The sequence below is a fragment of the Micropterus salmoides genome, unplaced genomic scaffold (genome assembly GCF_014851395.1).
Source record: "Micropterus salmoides isolate LMB-PRFRI ecotype aquatic unplaced genomic scaffold, ASM1485139v1 Ms_hic_scaffold_10, whole genome shotgun sequence".
Classification (NCBI taxonomy): domain Eukaryota; kingdom Metazoa; phylum Chordata; class Actinopteri; order Centrarchiformes; family Centrarchidae; genus Micropterus; species Micropterus salmoides.
This window is the reverse complement of record NW_024040041.1, coordinates 11,109,998-11,123,651: the sequence shown is the minus strand read 5'-3', so window position 1 is coordinate 11,123,651 and position 13,654 is coordinate 11,109,998. Positions and strand designations below refer to the sequence as shown.

The window sequence follows — 13,654 nt, the reverse complement described above, 5'->3', positions numbered from 1 at the left end:
TGTAAATAATAATACAGAGAGACCTGGACCTGCTCTATATGAAAAGTGAGATAATGAGATAAGTTTTGTTATGAATTGGCGCTATATAAATACAATTTAACTGAATTGAATTCTGTTCCACATTGCAGTGCAGTAGATGGCGCTGTAAACCTTTCAAGTAGTCATTTTATCTGCCGTAACAAACGAAGAAGACGAAGAAGAAGAAGGAGGAGAAGAAGAAGGAGGAGGAGGAGGAGGAGAAGAAGAAGAAGGAGGAGGAGAAGAAGAAGAAGAAGAAGAAGCAGAAGCAGAAGCAGAAGCAGAAGAAGCAGGAGCGGCTGCGCAGTCACGGCAGCACTTTGTTTTGTTTACATCTGTTTCCACATCGAAGCACGCTTACTTTCGGTATGTAGATAAAACAATATTCCACATATTAGTCTTGGCTACTTACACGTGGTAGTTAAACTGTCGCAGTATTATGTTATATATATTATTAAGTTATCTTACAGTGTAGCTGCAGTAGCTAGCTAACCAGATGTGCTAACATGCTAACCTGTGTATACTTTTCCTATTAGAAGCAACAGCAGCTGTGGTGGTGACACTACGGGACATGCGTGTCCTATGAGAATAAGGAAGAAGTCACTTGTTTATTAGAGACGACGAGAAAATTATGTCCGGCACAAGAGATGCTTCTACCAGCTACCTGTTCCTCTCACAGTCCTAAACAGTGTCAGTGTTGAAGCTCTGTGGTTTAGACATTAATGTTGCTGAAGCTGGTTTACAACTTTGTTTGTCAGTGTTAGTTCATTTCATGAGTTGATGCCAGTGTTTTAATTCTGAACCAGACCCACTGCCTGGCTGTTGAAAATAAGTACATTAGTCAAGTACTATACTAAAGTATTTACTTGTTACTTATTGAAGTGGTTCGATTTTATGCTTCTTTATACTTACTAGCCAACCCTAACCCTACTCTACATTTGTTTGGACCTTACTCTGCATATAGAAATGTAACAAACAAAACATATTGTTAATTTAGAATAAATGACACATTGTAACAGATTAAACTACCCAAAAGTGTAGCTCAAATTGGGGACTCCTGCCTACATATCAAGGCATCATTAACGGGACATTCTCCATTATAAATGTATTTACACCTGCTGATAATATTAATACATTTCATAGAATATTAATACATTGTAGTATTTACACTTTTAACACTTATTGCGCCACTGCCTGATTCAGTCATAATAAAAGCTGCACAGTGCAATATCAAGATAACCCTGTTGTCTCTGCAGGTACGAGTTGTGTCAGTTAAACGCTGCACATGACGACCGCAGAGCCTGCCAGCCTGGAGACCCTGTGTGTGCTGTACCAGAGCGATGACTACATCGTGGTGGACAAGCACTGGGACATCCGCATTGATAGCAAGATGTGGTATGAGAAACACACAGTGCAGGCGCAGCTCCGGCACCGCTTCCCTCAGCTGGCAGACCCTAGCACCTACTATGGATTTAGGTCAGAGTCTCATTGATGCTAACTGTATCACCTCACCCACATCATGTTCACAAAGAGTAATAGTCTCATCACCCTCCACCCCCCCACCAACAGGTTCTGTCATCAGTTGGATTTCTCCACAAGTGGGGCTCTTTGTGTTGCCCTCAATAAGGCTGCTGCCGGCCGGGCTTACCGCTGCTTCAAGGACCGTACCGTGACCAAGGCCTACCTCGCCCTGGTGTGAAATACAGTGACACACATGCACACAGCAGAGTCATTATTGTATATCTTTTAGTATGTGACGCTGCATAATGAATAATTTGATGTGTGATTAGAAAGACCTGTAAGGAAATACAACTAATTGAAAAAGTTTTCTTTCCCAGGTACGTGGCTGGGTAGAAGAAGAGACACAAACTTTGGACTTCTCCATCGGCAAGAACTCCTCAGAGGGAAAAACACACATGATGTGTATTGAGGGAACAGAAGGTACATGAACCCGGCTTGCCTGTGTGGGTGTTTTGTGATGTTCAAAAATGTTAAAAAATTTTGTTCAGTAAGTTTTGTTTGCTGGTCTGTTTTTTCACAATGGGAAAGATCAGAATCAAAAATGTTACGTTGTCAGCACAAGGCAATGGAAATTTGTCTTTGATAAACTTAGTTTAAAATTATTAGTAGTGATGTACATTTATTGTTGAGTATTAATTTTTCCTGCTGATCTTCCCCCATTCTTCTCTTGTCAGGTTGTGAGAACCCCAAGCCTTGCCAAACTGAACTGACGGTGTTGGAGTATGGGTTGTATGATGGAGACCCTGTCACCAAGGTGCTACTGAAGCCACTCACTGGTAAAACACTCATTTGCTTCTTTTCATGTACAGTCCCCTTGTTCTCATAAGGCAAATTTCTTTGTTTTTGTTGTTCACTGAAGACATTTGGGTTTAAGATCAAAAGATGAGTATGAGTTCAGAACTTCAGCTTTTATTTCCTGGTATTCGCATCTAGATGTGTTAAACAACTTAGGACATATCACAGTTTGTATTAGACCACAGCATTCTTAGGTGAGCAAAAGTAATGGAACAAATAATCTTAAAGTAAATAACATTTAATATTTGGTAACATAAGCCTTGCTTGCAATAACTGGCTCAAGCCTGCGACCCATCGACATCACCAAACTGTTGCATTCTTCATTTGTGATGCTATTCCAGGCTTTTACCGCAGCTTCTTTCAGTTCTTGTTTGTTTTGGGATGTTTCTCCCTTCAGTCTCCTCTTAAGGAGGTGAAATGCATGATCTATTGGGTTAAGGTCATGTGATTGACTTGGCCAGTCTAAAACCTTCCACTTTTTCCCTCTGATGAAGTCCTTTGTTTTGTTGGCAGTGTGCTTTGGCTCATTGTCCTGCTGCATGATAAACTTCCTCCCGATTAGTTTCACTGGGTTTCTCCATAAATTGGCAGACACAATGTTTCTGTACACTTCTGAATTCATTCTGCTGCTACCATCATCAGTTACATCATCAATAAATATTAATGAGCCTGTTCCAGTAGCAGCCATGCTCGCCCAAGCCATGACATTACCTCCACCATGCTTCACAGATGAGCTTGTATGCTTCGGATCATAAGCAGGTCCTTTCTTTCTCCTTTCTTTCTCCACACTTTGGCCTTTCCATCACTTTGGTAGAGATTAATCTTGGTCTCATCAGTCCATAAAATTGTGTTGCAGAACTTTTGCGGCTCATCTCTGTTTTTCTTTGCAAATTTCAATCTGACCTTCTAATTCTTCCTGCTGATGAGTGGTTTGCATCTTGTGGTGTGGCCTCTATATTTCTGCTCTCTGAGTCTTCTTCCAACAGTGGATTGTGATACCTTCACCCCTGCACTGTGGAGGTCGTAGGTGAGAGCTGTGATTTTCTGTCATCAACTACTGTTGTTTTCTTGGCCGACCTGTTCGACGTCTGTTGCTCAGTACACCAGTAGTTTCTTTCTTTTTCGGGACTTTCCAAATTGTTGTGCTTGCTATGCCCAATGTTTGTCCAATGGCTCTGGTTGATTTTCCTTCTTTTCTCAGCTTGACAATGGCTTGCTTTTTTCCACAGACAGCTCTCTGGTCTTCATGTTGGTTTATCCTCTTTAACAGGAAATGCAGTCTTTATAGGATGAAAATTTAGACTAGTCATGCAGAGCTATTTAATGTTTGGACAATCAACCTAAAAGGCAACACCTGGGCAACAAGAAACATCTGTCAGTCACATGTTCCAATAGTTTTGCTCACTTGAAAAATGGGTGGGTTCAAGCAAAGGGTGGTAGGTTTCATACTCATATTTTGATCTTAAACCCAAATGTCTTCAGTAAACAACAACAAACAAAGGAATTTGCCTTAACGTTCCAATACTTTTGGAGGGGACTGTAAGAGAACTGATTTCTTCCTCCTTCTTTTTTTTTTAACCTTATTTAGAAATAAATCTTATCTGGACAAGTCTAGAGGAAATTTATATTTACATTTTGTTCAGTTTTAAAATAAGAAATGAAGACAGTGCAATATATTTATAATTAATATTTATATCGTTTCTTTTAATCTTGCCTAGCCGTTTGATCGTGGTTGTTGGTGTTGGGGACAGCTCACCTGAGATACAACGCCTTCATCTTATATTTACATGCCAAATTAACCTAAATAAAAGTAGATTGACGTGGATGTAAAATATAAATAACCCATCTCTGATTAATTAAGCATACTGTATTATCTCACTGTGAATGATTGGTATATATCTAACACCACTGCATCTTTCTCACTATACTGCTAGATTTATACTTGGGAGAAAGGATTATAGAGATGATTATGTTGACCTTGAGATACCTTACACTGGCATAGCTGTGAAAAATTCTCCTTTTCTGGCTCCTCGCCACCACCTTTCTCCCCCCAGGACGAACCCACCAGTTAAGGGTGCACTGCAGCGCAATAGGCCACCCCATCGTTGGGGACTTCACGTACAGCTCGGGAGTGGACGATGCCCCCTACCGCATGATGCTGCATGCTCACCTCCTCCATATTCCCCTGGAACCTCAGCCCCTGCTCGTCTCTGCCGGAGACCCCTTTGTCCCCACGGAGGATCCCAAGTGGCTCCCGCAGCGCTCCTTAAGACCACTGACAGCCACTGTGGAGGCCCTCCTGGAGCACGAGGTGGAGAAGGGCCGGAAGATCAGAGAGGAGGAGAGAGAGAGGGCGAGAAAGAAGGAGGAGAGGAGGAAAGGAAGCAGGGAACAGAGCACTCAGGAGGAGAGTGAGGAGCAGAGGAGGGAGTGTCAAGAGTGGCTGAGTGAATGGGCTGGAGACTGATGGAGTTTTTTTGTATAATTATTTATTTTAATTTATTTTAGCTGTTTACTTATGAAGACCATGTTGAGCATGCACGCTCTATCTCATTGACCACCTGCCTTGTATTAAAAGGGTATACACAGACATGAACCTTAGTTCCTTCACAAGCCAGTTACAAGCCAGTTACGTTACAAAAGAAGTGTGTGTGAGTATGTAAATTACTGCTCTCGTAAACAATTCATAGCTGCTCGCTATAACCAGTCCTTTACAATGAGCCGCTGAGCGACTTTTACTGCAGTAGCTGAGAAATAAGTGCCTTGCTCAAGTTCATGTTCATAAGTGAGGGATTCATGCCATTCATTATTTTAATATAAATCCACTGTAATAAGAGTAACTATTTAATTGGGGATTTTTGTCACAAGTTTATGCCAGATATTGTCAGATGAAATAAACCTGGTAGGGGGGCCTGAAAAGGAGCAGTTGATCTGAATTTGTCCAGGAAATGCTGGTTAAGTCCAAGTGTGTTGTCACATATGCTGCGTGGCTGTAACATACATGGAATCCTATGTAAGATCATATAGCCTGTATGTTTCTTTGCATTTTGACATACAGTCACTGTATTCAACCCCCTTCCTTGTTTTTTTTATGTCTGATTGTTTTACAATGTTGAATCTCACTGTTTAACGAAAAAGCTTTTGTCAATGTAAAAATGTATCTTCGTTCAATAATAACATAAAAAGCTGAATAAATGGTTGAACTAACTAAATCATCACTGTTGCAGCTAGTTGTCAAGAAATTGTAGGTTAAATGCATCTGCAACTGGAAGGGCCCAAAAGCTGGTTTGTCTATGTCCTGGCAAAAAAAAACACTACCAAGGAATACACCAAACAAATATGTAGTAGTGTACTAAAAATATAGCAATCAGGGGAAGGATGGAGGGACATTTCCAGGGCACTCAATATCTTTGGGAGTACAGTAACGTTAATATAAAATGTAAAGAGTAAGGCACAGGTGTTAATTTGGCTCGAGCAGCATGTACTCAAAAACAAAGTCGGTGAGGAGGGCTCCATGAAAAGAGGACACCAAGAGGTCCATGGCGGCAATGATGGAATTTTCAACTTGAATAAACATCACCAGAAACATTTTATTCACAGCTCCTGCTACCTGTTGCTGCACAAAGTATAAGGCGACAGAACTATGCAATTCATATTGTCCGAATGCATGGCGGTGGCTTTAAGTTTTCGCCAGAGAGAGAGAGACATAGGTAAAATTCAAAGCACAAACATGGTATTTATTAGCTTCCATACAGACATGATGAGACACCAAATCAGCAACAAACGTATACTGAAAGCAACTAGCTGCCTTATGTACACTCCCTCCTGCAGGTAATTAAGTGGGTAAAACTACTTGGGTGGGACCACAATCATTTAGAATAATTAATATTTACCTAAAACCCAACACTGTAGAAAAATATAGCACAAAGAATGAATATTGACATAAATACAAATTTCTATCAATAAATCAAAAACACATACACTGAAAATAATCACATAAATCAACATTGTTGATGTCTTTACTCCCCTTAATCTCAGCTTCATGGTTTGTTCCTGCAGCTCTTAAGGTGCTTGGGCCTACACTACTCTTCTGCCCCCCTGCTGAGAAGACAACCAGGAAGAGGTAAGTACTAGCATTGTTTGCTTTAGCTGTGTGAGCTAATTTGATATCTAACTGGATTAGAGTAGAATCACTTAATACTATGTTGTGAACCTTGACTATTAATGATTAAGGTTTCTTGTCACACAGGCAGGATGGCCAGACCCCCCCCCCCTGTGCTTCCTCAACCTCCTCTGGAACTACTCACGGCAAAGAAAGTTCTCAAATATTTCACTACTTTAAATAAACAATCAAAATAAGAATGCCTATGGCTTTATCATTAATCCCCACATAGATACTTGGTTACCTATTTCAGGTAATGGAACCCCTGGTCTCCATTATGCATATCATGAATCCATGTGGCACACCTGTCCAGTTTTAATCCTTCCATACAGGTTGTTCTCATGTTCTGTTGCCGCACCCTGAGACCACCATGGTGGTGGTGTAGATAAAACCTTTTTTTTCCCCCCAGTCATTGACTACCCACAGTTGATCTTTCTTAGACTGCTGCAAATGCATGAAGGGTAGCTTTGAGATGCCTGTCATTAAACTGACCATAACTGGCCCCTTTTCAATGTCTCTTAAGCGGATTGTATGCACATGTAATGATGTAGCCTTTGTAAACGGCATGGGCTACTACTTGACCAGAGACAGGATCTCTAATTTTGTGAAGTGCTATAAATGAATGGGAAGGCTTTTCTTGGGGACTAAGTTGGCATCAAATAAAATGTACAGGAATGTGCATCTGTTCTACAAACACTACTGACCAAGGTGCTCCTGTTCATCCAAATGGGTTTGTGGAGGGTGAAAGTTATTTTCCACTATGCTCAGTAGCTTGAACAGCATCATCATGAATACAAATCCTACTGGTTAAATGCAGAAAGATCTATCAGAGCTTATAATGCAACTTCTATTAGGATGTTGTCCCTGAATGCCCATGGTTGGTCCTGCAAATATTCCTAAAAGGTTATTTTACCTTAGGAATTATATGTTGAACTGACGTGCTTTTGTTTAATTTAAAATAAAGTTAAAACCACAGGCCTAAACGAGGGAAGAAAGTCCACAGTGTAGCGGGATGAGAACGACATTACCCATAATGCCCCAGTTCTCGAGAAAAACGTCTACAAGTCCGCTACGAGGAAGCGAGGCTTCAAAAACAGACAGCAGCAGAGTGAGGTTATAACTACTGTCTAGTTTTGTTTTTTTAAATGGGGGTTTTAAGAAATTAATCATTGGGTTTATTTTATTCAAATAGTGGAAGCATAAAACTTCAATAATCTCGTTTAAAATGAGCTCCCCCGTTTTCTCGTATGAGAGCTTGGTTCACGCTGTCTCAGGAGCAGTGGTAAGTTAGCTTTACTTTCCCTATTAATATCTGTAGCTGAATGTATAATTGCTGTAATGTTAGCTGTGTAGTTGGTGCCCTTTAACGCTGTAAAATTGCGGCACAAAACTCCATTACACATGAAACGTGCCCTGACGTTTTCGACACGATAGCGCTACAAACTACAGTGAATAGACCATGATTTGTGCATTTTGAAATGTTTTGATCAACCTTTTTATTCGGCAACCTGCCAAACCTACCTACACTAAGAATAGTGTTTTATGACCATTCAATAAATTCAGTATCTTCCGTGTCTTTTTAAATTTTTTCAATGGAGTTTGGTGTAATATTCCATATTGAACCAAAAGGCATTGCAAATCTCCGTGTGACTCTTACCTGGTTTTAGGGAAGTGTGACTGCCATGACGGTGTTCTTCCCTCTTGACACTGCCAGACTGAGGCTTCAAGGTAAGAAACGCAAGCAGGTAGTGATGCAGTCTTATTTGCAGTAATTATAGTTATCAGTGTAACGTTAATGTGTTTATTCAAAACATGTCTTTCGTTTGTGTTCAGTGGATGAAAATAGAAAGGCCAAATCAACTCCAGCCATTCTGGCAGAAATTGTCAGAGAGGAAGGACTGTAAGTGCTTTTTTTGCATTAGACTGACTTAGATTTAGTTGCAGTTGTCTCGATTCTATGTCTTAGCTTTGTCAGTTCATATATGTAAAAACAAAGCATATGTTTACATATGTACAGTATTGTATATGCATTGCTGTCACACTGTACCCATAGTCATTTTGAATACCTCAAATTGAAGCAATAGTTAAAGTTCTCAAATCTTTTTCATAGTGGCTTTAATGTTTTACCCCAAAGCGGTGTTGGTTATTGCAGTCTTTTGAGACACATTTCAGGATCATACTGTTTTTTAGAATCCTGACCTCCCTAAAACACACACTGAAAAAGGTGCAAAGACAAGAGATGTCCACTACAGTATAGAAGTAGAAGTGCTCTAAGATGTGTTCCTTGGTTTGCTGTCCCCCCTGCAGACTATCTCCCTACAGAGGTTGGTTCCCGGTCATCTGCAGCCTGTGCTGCTCCAACTTTGTCTACTTCTACTTCTTCCACAGCCTCAAGGCTAGCTGGCTGAAGGGAAAGCAGTCAGCACCCAGCACTGATTTAATCGTTGGCATCGCTGCAGGTAAAGCCTAGTTCACACTACACAATTTTTAGCTCTTTGTCTCTGTAGCTCAGACAATCCCTGCTACCTGCATGTACTAATCCATTCTTTCACCCATATTCTTTCTTTATTATTGCCATCTTTATTATAACAAACAGCTGTTTCCTGTGTAGGTTTGCATCGTTTCACGTTTTTTCTTGACAAAACGTGGTTTGGAGATCAGCGTCGGGTGACAGAGCTGCTGTCAGCTCGTGTAGTGTGTGACCCCCTGTCACCGATCAGTCACGTAGTGTGAATGCCACAACAACTTCAAGACTCCCGTCACAAGACGGCAAGTTGTGTAGTGTAAACAGCACGGCCATCGGTCTGCACGAGCCTTAAGAGGGTCCAGATCATAAATGCCTTCTTTCAGTGACCCAGGAGAAGAAAGTCCATCTAATTTCAGATTAGAGTCCACATCTTCATGACTGAGCAGGGTGACCTCTAATATAACCTATAACCATATTTATTTTTTTTTTTTTCAACGCGACTTTTCAATATGTCAGGCTGGGGGTAAGGGTTGGGAGATGTCAACAAAATTTCCATCGGACGATGTCTGTGCATGTGTTACGTGCATAGGTCACACATTTTGGTGTCACAGGTGTTTACCTGAGGTGTAGGCCTCTTGTGTGTCTGTGTGTGGGGAGAAGAGAATTCCGAGGAAGGTGCAAAGCATATTTAAAATTTATTAACATTTGTGGTGATTAAAACCTGCTTTTACACAGAGGTATTGTGTGAAAAATTAGGGGTTTTTTGCCAGAGGTTGGGGTCTTACAATCACGATGCCTGCTCAACTATCGACCATCTGTCAGCCATCCGGGGATTGAACCGCTGATCTTCTGATTTGTGGAACAGTTACGTGATGTTCTCTGTATAGATATGATGATGCTAAAAGATGAGCAAGTGTTTGCTTTGGTTGTTGCAGACAGGATGGAAATGATAAAAATTACTCAGGGCTCCAATAATCAGAAAAAGAAAAATGAAAATAACAAAACACTAAATAAATGGCCACTAGAATAAATAAGATAAGACTACTACTTGTTCATCCGAGTGGTGGCTGCTGGAACAAAGCTATTTTGTACTGCTTTGTTCTACCTCATCTTTCATGCCTCCTTGTCTCTAGGTGTTGTAAACGTACTGGTTACCACTCCTTTGTGGGTGGTGAACACCAGGCTGAAGCTTCAGGGTTCCAAGTTTCGCAATGCTGACATACAGCCCACCAACTACTCTGGCATTCTGGGTAAACAGTCATAGACTGATCGTCCTTATGCTCTTTAAGGCAGAAAAGTCTGTATTTTTACAAACAGTATGTGGCATTTAGTGCCATACCTGGATGCTCTTTGATTTAAAAAACGGCTTTTGTTTCTCCAGATGCATTTGTGCAGATCATCCGTGATGAAGGCGTTGGTGCACTGTGGAACGGGACCTTCCCGTCGCTCCTCCTGGTGCTCAACCCGGCCATCCAGTTCATGATTTATGAAGGCCTGAAGAGGCAGCTGAGGAGAGGAGTACCCAGGGAGGTGAGTGAAAAATGGAGCGAGATGAGGAAGGCATTAGGGGTTTGTAAAAACTTTTGAAGGATAGGGAAGGAGTGCTGAAATCAGAGCAGTATTTTAGTGGAAGGAATGCTGGGTAAGGGCACAGATGCAGGTAGAAGGATGATATAGGAAGAGCAAAGTTGAAAATGTGGTGTTAAATAATTTGCATTGTCATTTATCAAACAAAATTGAGACAACGTAACAGCACATTTGAACATCACTGAAAGTCGAAACATAAAATATAGACTATATATAAAAGCCCAAATATGTTCAACTTGAGTTAGAAGGATCAAAAATAAAAGGTTAAGGATAAGACAATATATATAGTATATAAGACATAATAGAAGTACATGCATAAAAGATTAGACGTAAGGAGAAACCATTTTCTGCCATTAGTGACAGCACTCAGTGAGAACTGCCTAGATTACCGCACCTAAAATGTATCAATAACATTTTAAGCGTGCCTCCATTGTTTCTATGGGCATAGAAATCATTGTAAACCTGTTGACTTATACTTAATAACAAAACAGTAATATTAACATTTACATCATGGTTATAAGGCAAATGACAATATGTGCTTGTAGTTAGCCACTGGAAAAGTAAAGGGGGATGTAACTTCAGGTCACCCCGTCATCTGGATGAGTGGACACTCAGTATGCAGGGACTTGGTAATTCTGTTCACATGATTTTTGTGTGGCTTAAGCAGAGGCGACAGAGACCGCAGAAGCAGGCTATATGGCTGAACATGTGTTTTTGCCAAATTTCATACCACGTGCATTTTGACATTTTCGTGGTCTACTGGAGCAATTGTGTTAGTCAAGGTTCATCTGATGCTCACAGTAAAGGAGGGGAGAGTTGGTGTGGACGTTTGAACCCTGTAAAGCCTCTAGGCAAGCATACTCCTAAGACCTTTAGGCTGCCCCTGTTACTACTAATAATAATATGAAATGTTTTCTTCTTTCCCCTCCAAGCTGTCATCTGTTGAGGTCTTCATCATTGGTGCGGTTGCCAAAGCGGTTGCCACCACTGTTACGTACCCACTGCAGACAATACAATCCATTCTTAGGGTAAGATTTGTGTCCACACTATGTCTGTTCCTGTTCGTGCACACATGCAAAGTGAGAGACAAACAAAAAACAATGCCAGTATAATCTAAAAGACGCACACACAAATACTTCACATTGGAGCTTTAAGAACATGTGTGTTTTTTTGTGTTAAAATCCCTACAGTTTGGTCAGTTCAGTGATTCAGCGGACAGGTCAAAACTACTTTCCAGTCTAAGGACTATCAAGTATCTATTGGTCAATAGAGTGAGGTGGGTGCAAACACATGTTTTCAAATAAGGTTGCAATTTTAATTTTGTCTAATTTCATGGCTCCATAGAAGGTCCTCTTGTGTAGACCCGGTGCATAATACAATGATGAAGAATACATTTAACTCTTGCACTTGTAGCAGTTGATGTGAAGGAATTTGTTACAACTGTTTTCAGACTGGCAGCCCAAATCTGGTTATGTCTTATCTGGATTAGAATTGGCTCACTTTGATGCAATCTGGCCAGTAAAGTACAGATTAACATTCATTCATCATCAATAGCTGGGTATATCACAAGTTGGCCTCTCAAATCTGTTTGCCATGAAGAAGTACAACTAGAAAACACATCTCCATCATCTGGCCTTAACCTTGCTCTTATGGCCTTAATACAAGCTGGCATATGTAAATATTGTGTCTGTTACCACATACACCACTGCAGATGAGTTAACAGTGCTTGAATACACAAATCTAGCCTGATCACTTGCAAATAATTGAACATTTAAACTTTTGTATTCATATCCCCCAAATCTCATACTTTTGCCTTTGAGGTTCACTTGGACAAGTGTTCCAAAATTGCTCCTTTCAACTTATCAGATACAACCTGTTCATGAGTACCTGCACATTCATGAGATTTGATCATTGGCATAATCAACGGCCCTAAAATTGCCATATAAGGCAACCGTAAAGTCCTGCTTATAGAAATCGGTAGACAAAAAAAGCAGTTTAGCAGAGTGGGTAGTCATTTTAGAGGACCTGAAATGGTTAGAAAATATGAATAGTACAGCTGTCAACGATGTGTCATCAATGCAGCTCTGTACCGTGACAGAAATAATAATAATAAAGTGGGATTAATGGTTTGACATGAAGTTGGAGGGGAAAACGCCTAATAAAAGGGAAGCGGTCCATGACTAATGCGAGAGGTGGTCATTAAACAAGAGAATATCATAGCCTACAGCTTGTGATGTTACGCACCTGTCAGAGTGAGGGAATTTTTGCCATCTACTAAAGTATTAACTGCTGTGTTGAAATATGCCAATAAAGTAAAGAGGGGGGAAAAAACTCTTTTTGCATTGTGTTTTTGTTCATTTCTGCATGTTTCAGGATCACTCATAAATTAGTACTAATAAAGTAGTATTATAAAATTGGTGATGGCCACAAATTTTCTTAAATCCCTTATAAGAACTGTCATACAGCTCTTTAGCTTCTGTGTGTGTGCAGAAAGGCAACGCATGAAATATTATCTGCATGAATGATGTTAACAAGACTTCTACTCTTTCGTATTTAACATAGTGATTATGTTTTGCTCCTGGTTTCCTTCTACAGGAAGTATGGCATGTTGGGTCTGTTTAAAGGCCTGGAGGCCAAGCTGCTTCAGACTGTGCTGACTGCTGCCCTCATGTTCCTTCTCTATGAGAAGATTGCCAGCTGCACCTTCAGAGTCATGGGACTGAGCAACCACTACAAGAAACGCTAGCTAGACACTTCACAGCTAATGGACACTTTACCACATTAAAACACTGATTAATCACTGCTTACAGGCCCCTTATTGGGACTTCCTTGAAATCTGTCACCTTCTTGAAAAACAGTGAAACTTTAATGATGACATCATCCTGCAAATACTCTAACCAATAAAGCATTACAAACGTTTAGTACAGTGGTTCTCAAATTGGGGTCCTTGAGTGGGTTTCAAGGGGTCCCCAGCAAAAAGGGAATCATTTATTTTCACTATTATTCCATCCATAAATAACAAAGTGACCGAATGTGACTATTTTGGTCATGGATTTCATACACTTTCTGGAATAAAACGAATAAAAGCCAAAATCCTATCAGAT

General features: G+C 40.4%; 2 protein-coding genes across 3 annotated transcripts; both read left to right on the top strand.

The window, feature by feature from the left end:
* Positions 1-228: 228 nt before the first annotated feature.
* On the top strand, positions 229-5,548 carry rpusd1 (RNA pseudouridine synthase domain containing 1). 2 transcript variants are annotated; one of them, XM_038695988.1, is made up of 7 exons: positions 250-384; positions 555-708; positions 1,275-1,494; positions 1,588-1,711; positions 1,857-1,959; positions 2,214-2,315; positions 4,389-5,548. In XM_038695988.1, exons 3-7 carry the CDS (start codon positions 1,304-1,306, stop codon positions 4,799-4,801), a joined length of 933 nt encoding a protein of 310 aa, XP_038551916.1. In that variant the 5' UTR covers positions 250-384; positions 555-708; positions 1,275-1,303; the 3' UTR covers positions 4,802-5,548. The 2 variants fall into 2 exon arrangements, with proteins under 2 accessions (XP_038551909.1, XP_038551916.1); XM_038695981.1 differs by lacking the exon at positions 555-708 and having other exon boundaries at positions 229-384.
* A 1,988-nt stretch (positions 5,549-7,536) lies between these two features.
* Positions 7,537-13,474, top strand: slc25a17 (solute carrier family 25 member 17). Its single transcript, XM_038695972.1, has 9 exons — positions 7,537-7,778; positions 8,164-8,224; positions 8,330-8,396; positions 8,804-8,955; positions 10,097-10,213; positions 10,345-10,493; positions 11,483-11,578; positions 11,741-11,826; positions 13,146-13,474. The coding sequence occupies exons 1-9, from the start codon at positions 7,722-7,724 to the stop codon at positions 13,294-13,296; spliced, it is 936 nt and encodes a 311-aa protein (XP_038551900.1). The 5' UTR covers positions 7,537-7,721; the 3' UTR covers positions 13,297-13,474.
* Positions 13,475-13,654: the final 180 nt, after the last annotated feature.

Excerpts from the sequence above, each read along its gene's own strand:
- rpusd1 (XM_038695981.1), top strand. The coding sequence starts at position 1,304 with ATGACGACCGCAGAGCCTGCCAGCCTGGAGACCCTGTGTGTGCTGTAC. Across the intron at positions 1,495-1,587 it reads AGCACCTACTATGGATTTAG|GTTCTGTCATCAGTTGGATT; the intron begins GTCAGAGTCTCA and ends CCCCACCAACAG. Across the intron at positions 2,316-4,388 it reads GCTACTGAAGCCACTCACTG|GACGAACCCACCAGTTAAGG; the intron begins GTAAAACACTCA and ends TTCTCCCCCCAG.
- slc25a17 (XM_038695972.1), top strand. The coding sequence starts at position 7,722 with ATGAGCTCCCCCGTTTTCTCGTATGAGAGCTTGGTTCACGCTGTCTCA. Across the intron at positions 8,397-8,803 it reads ATTGTCAGAGAGGAAGGACT|ACTATCTCCCTACAGAGGTT; the intron begins GTAAGTGCTTTT and ends TCCCCCCTGCAG. Across the intron at positions 11,827-13,145 it reads CTATTGGTCAATAGAGTGAG|GAAGTATGGCATGTTGGGTC; the intron begins GTGGGTGCAAAC and ends TTCCTTCTACAG.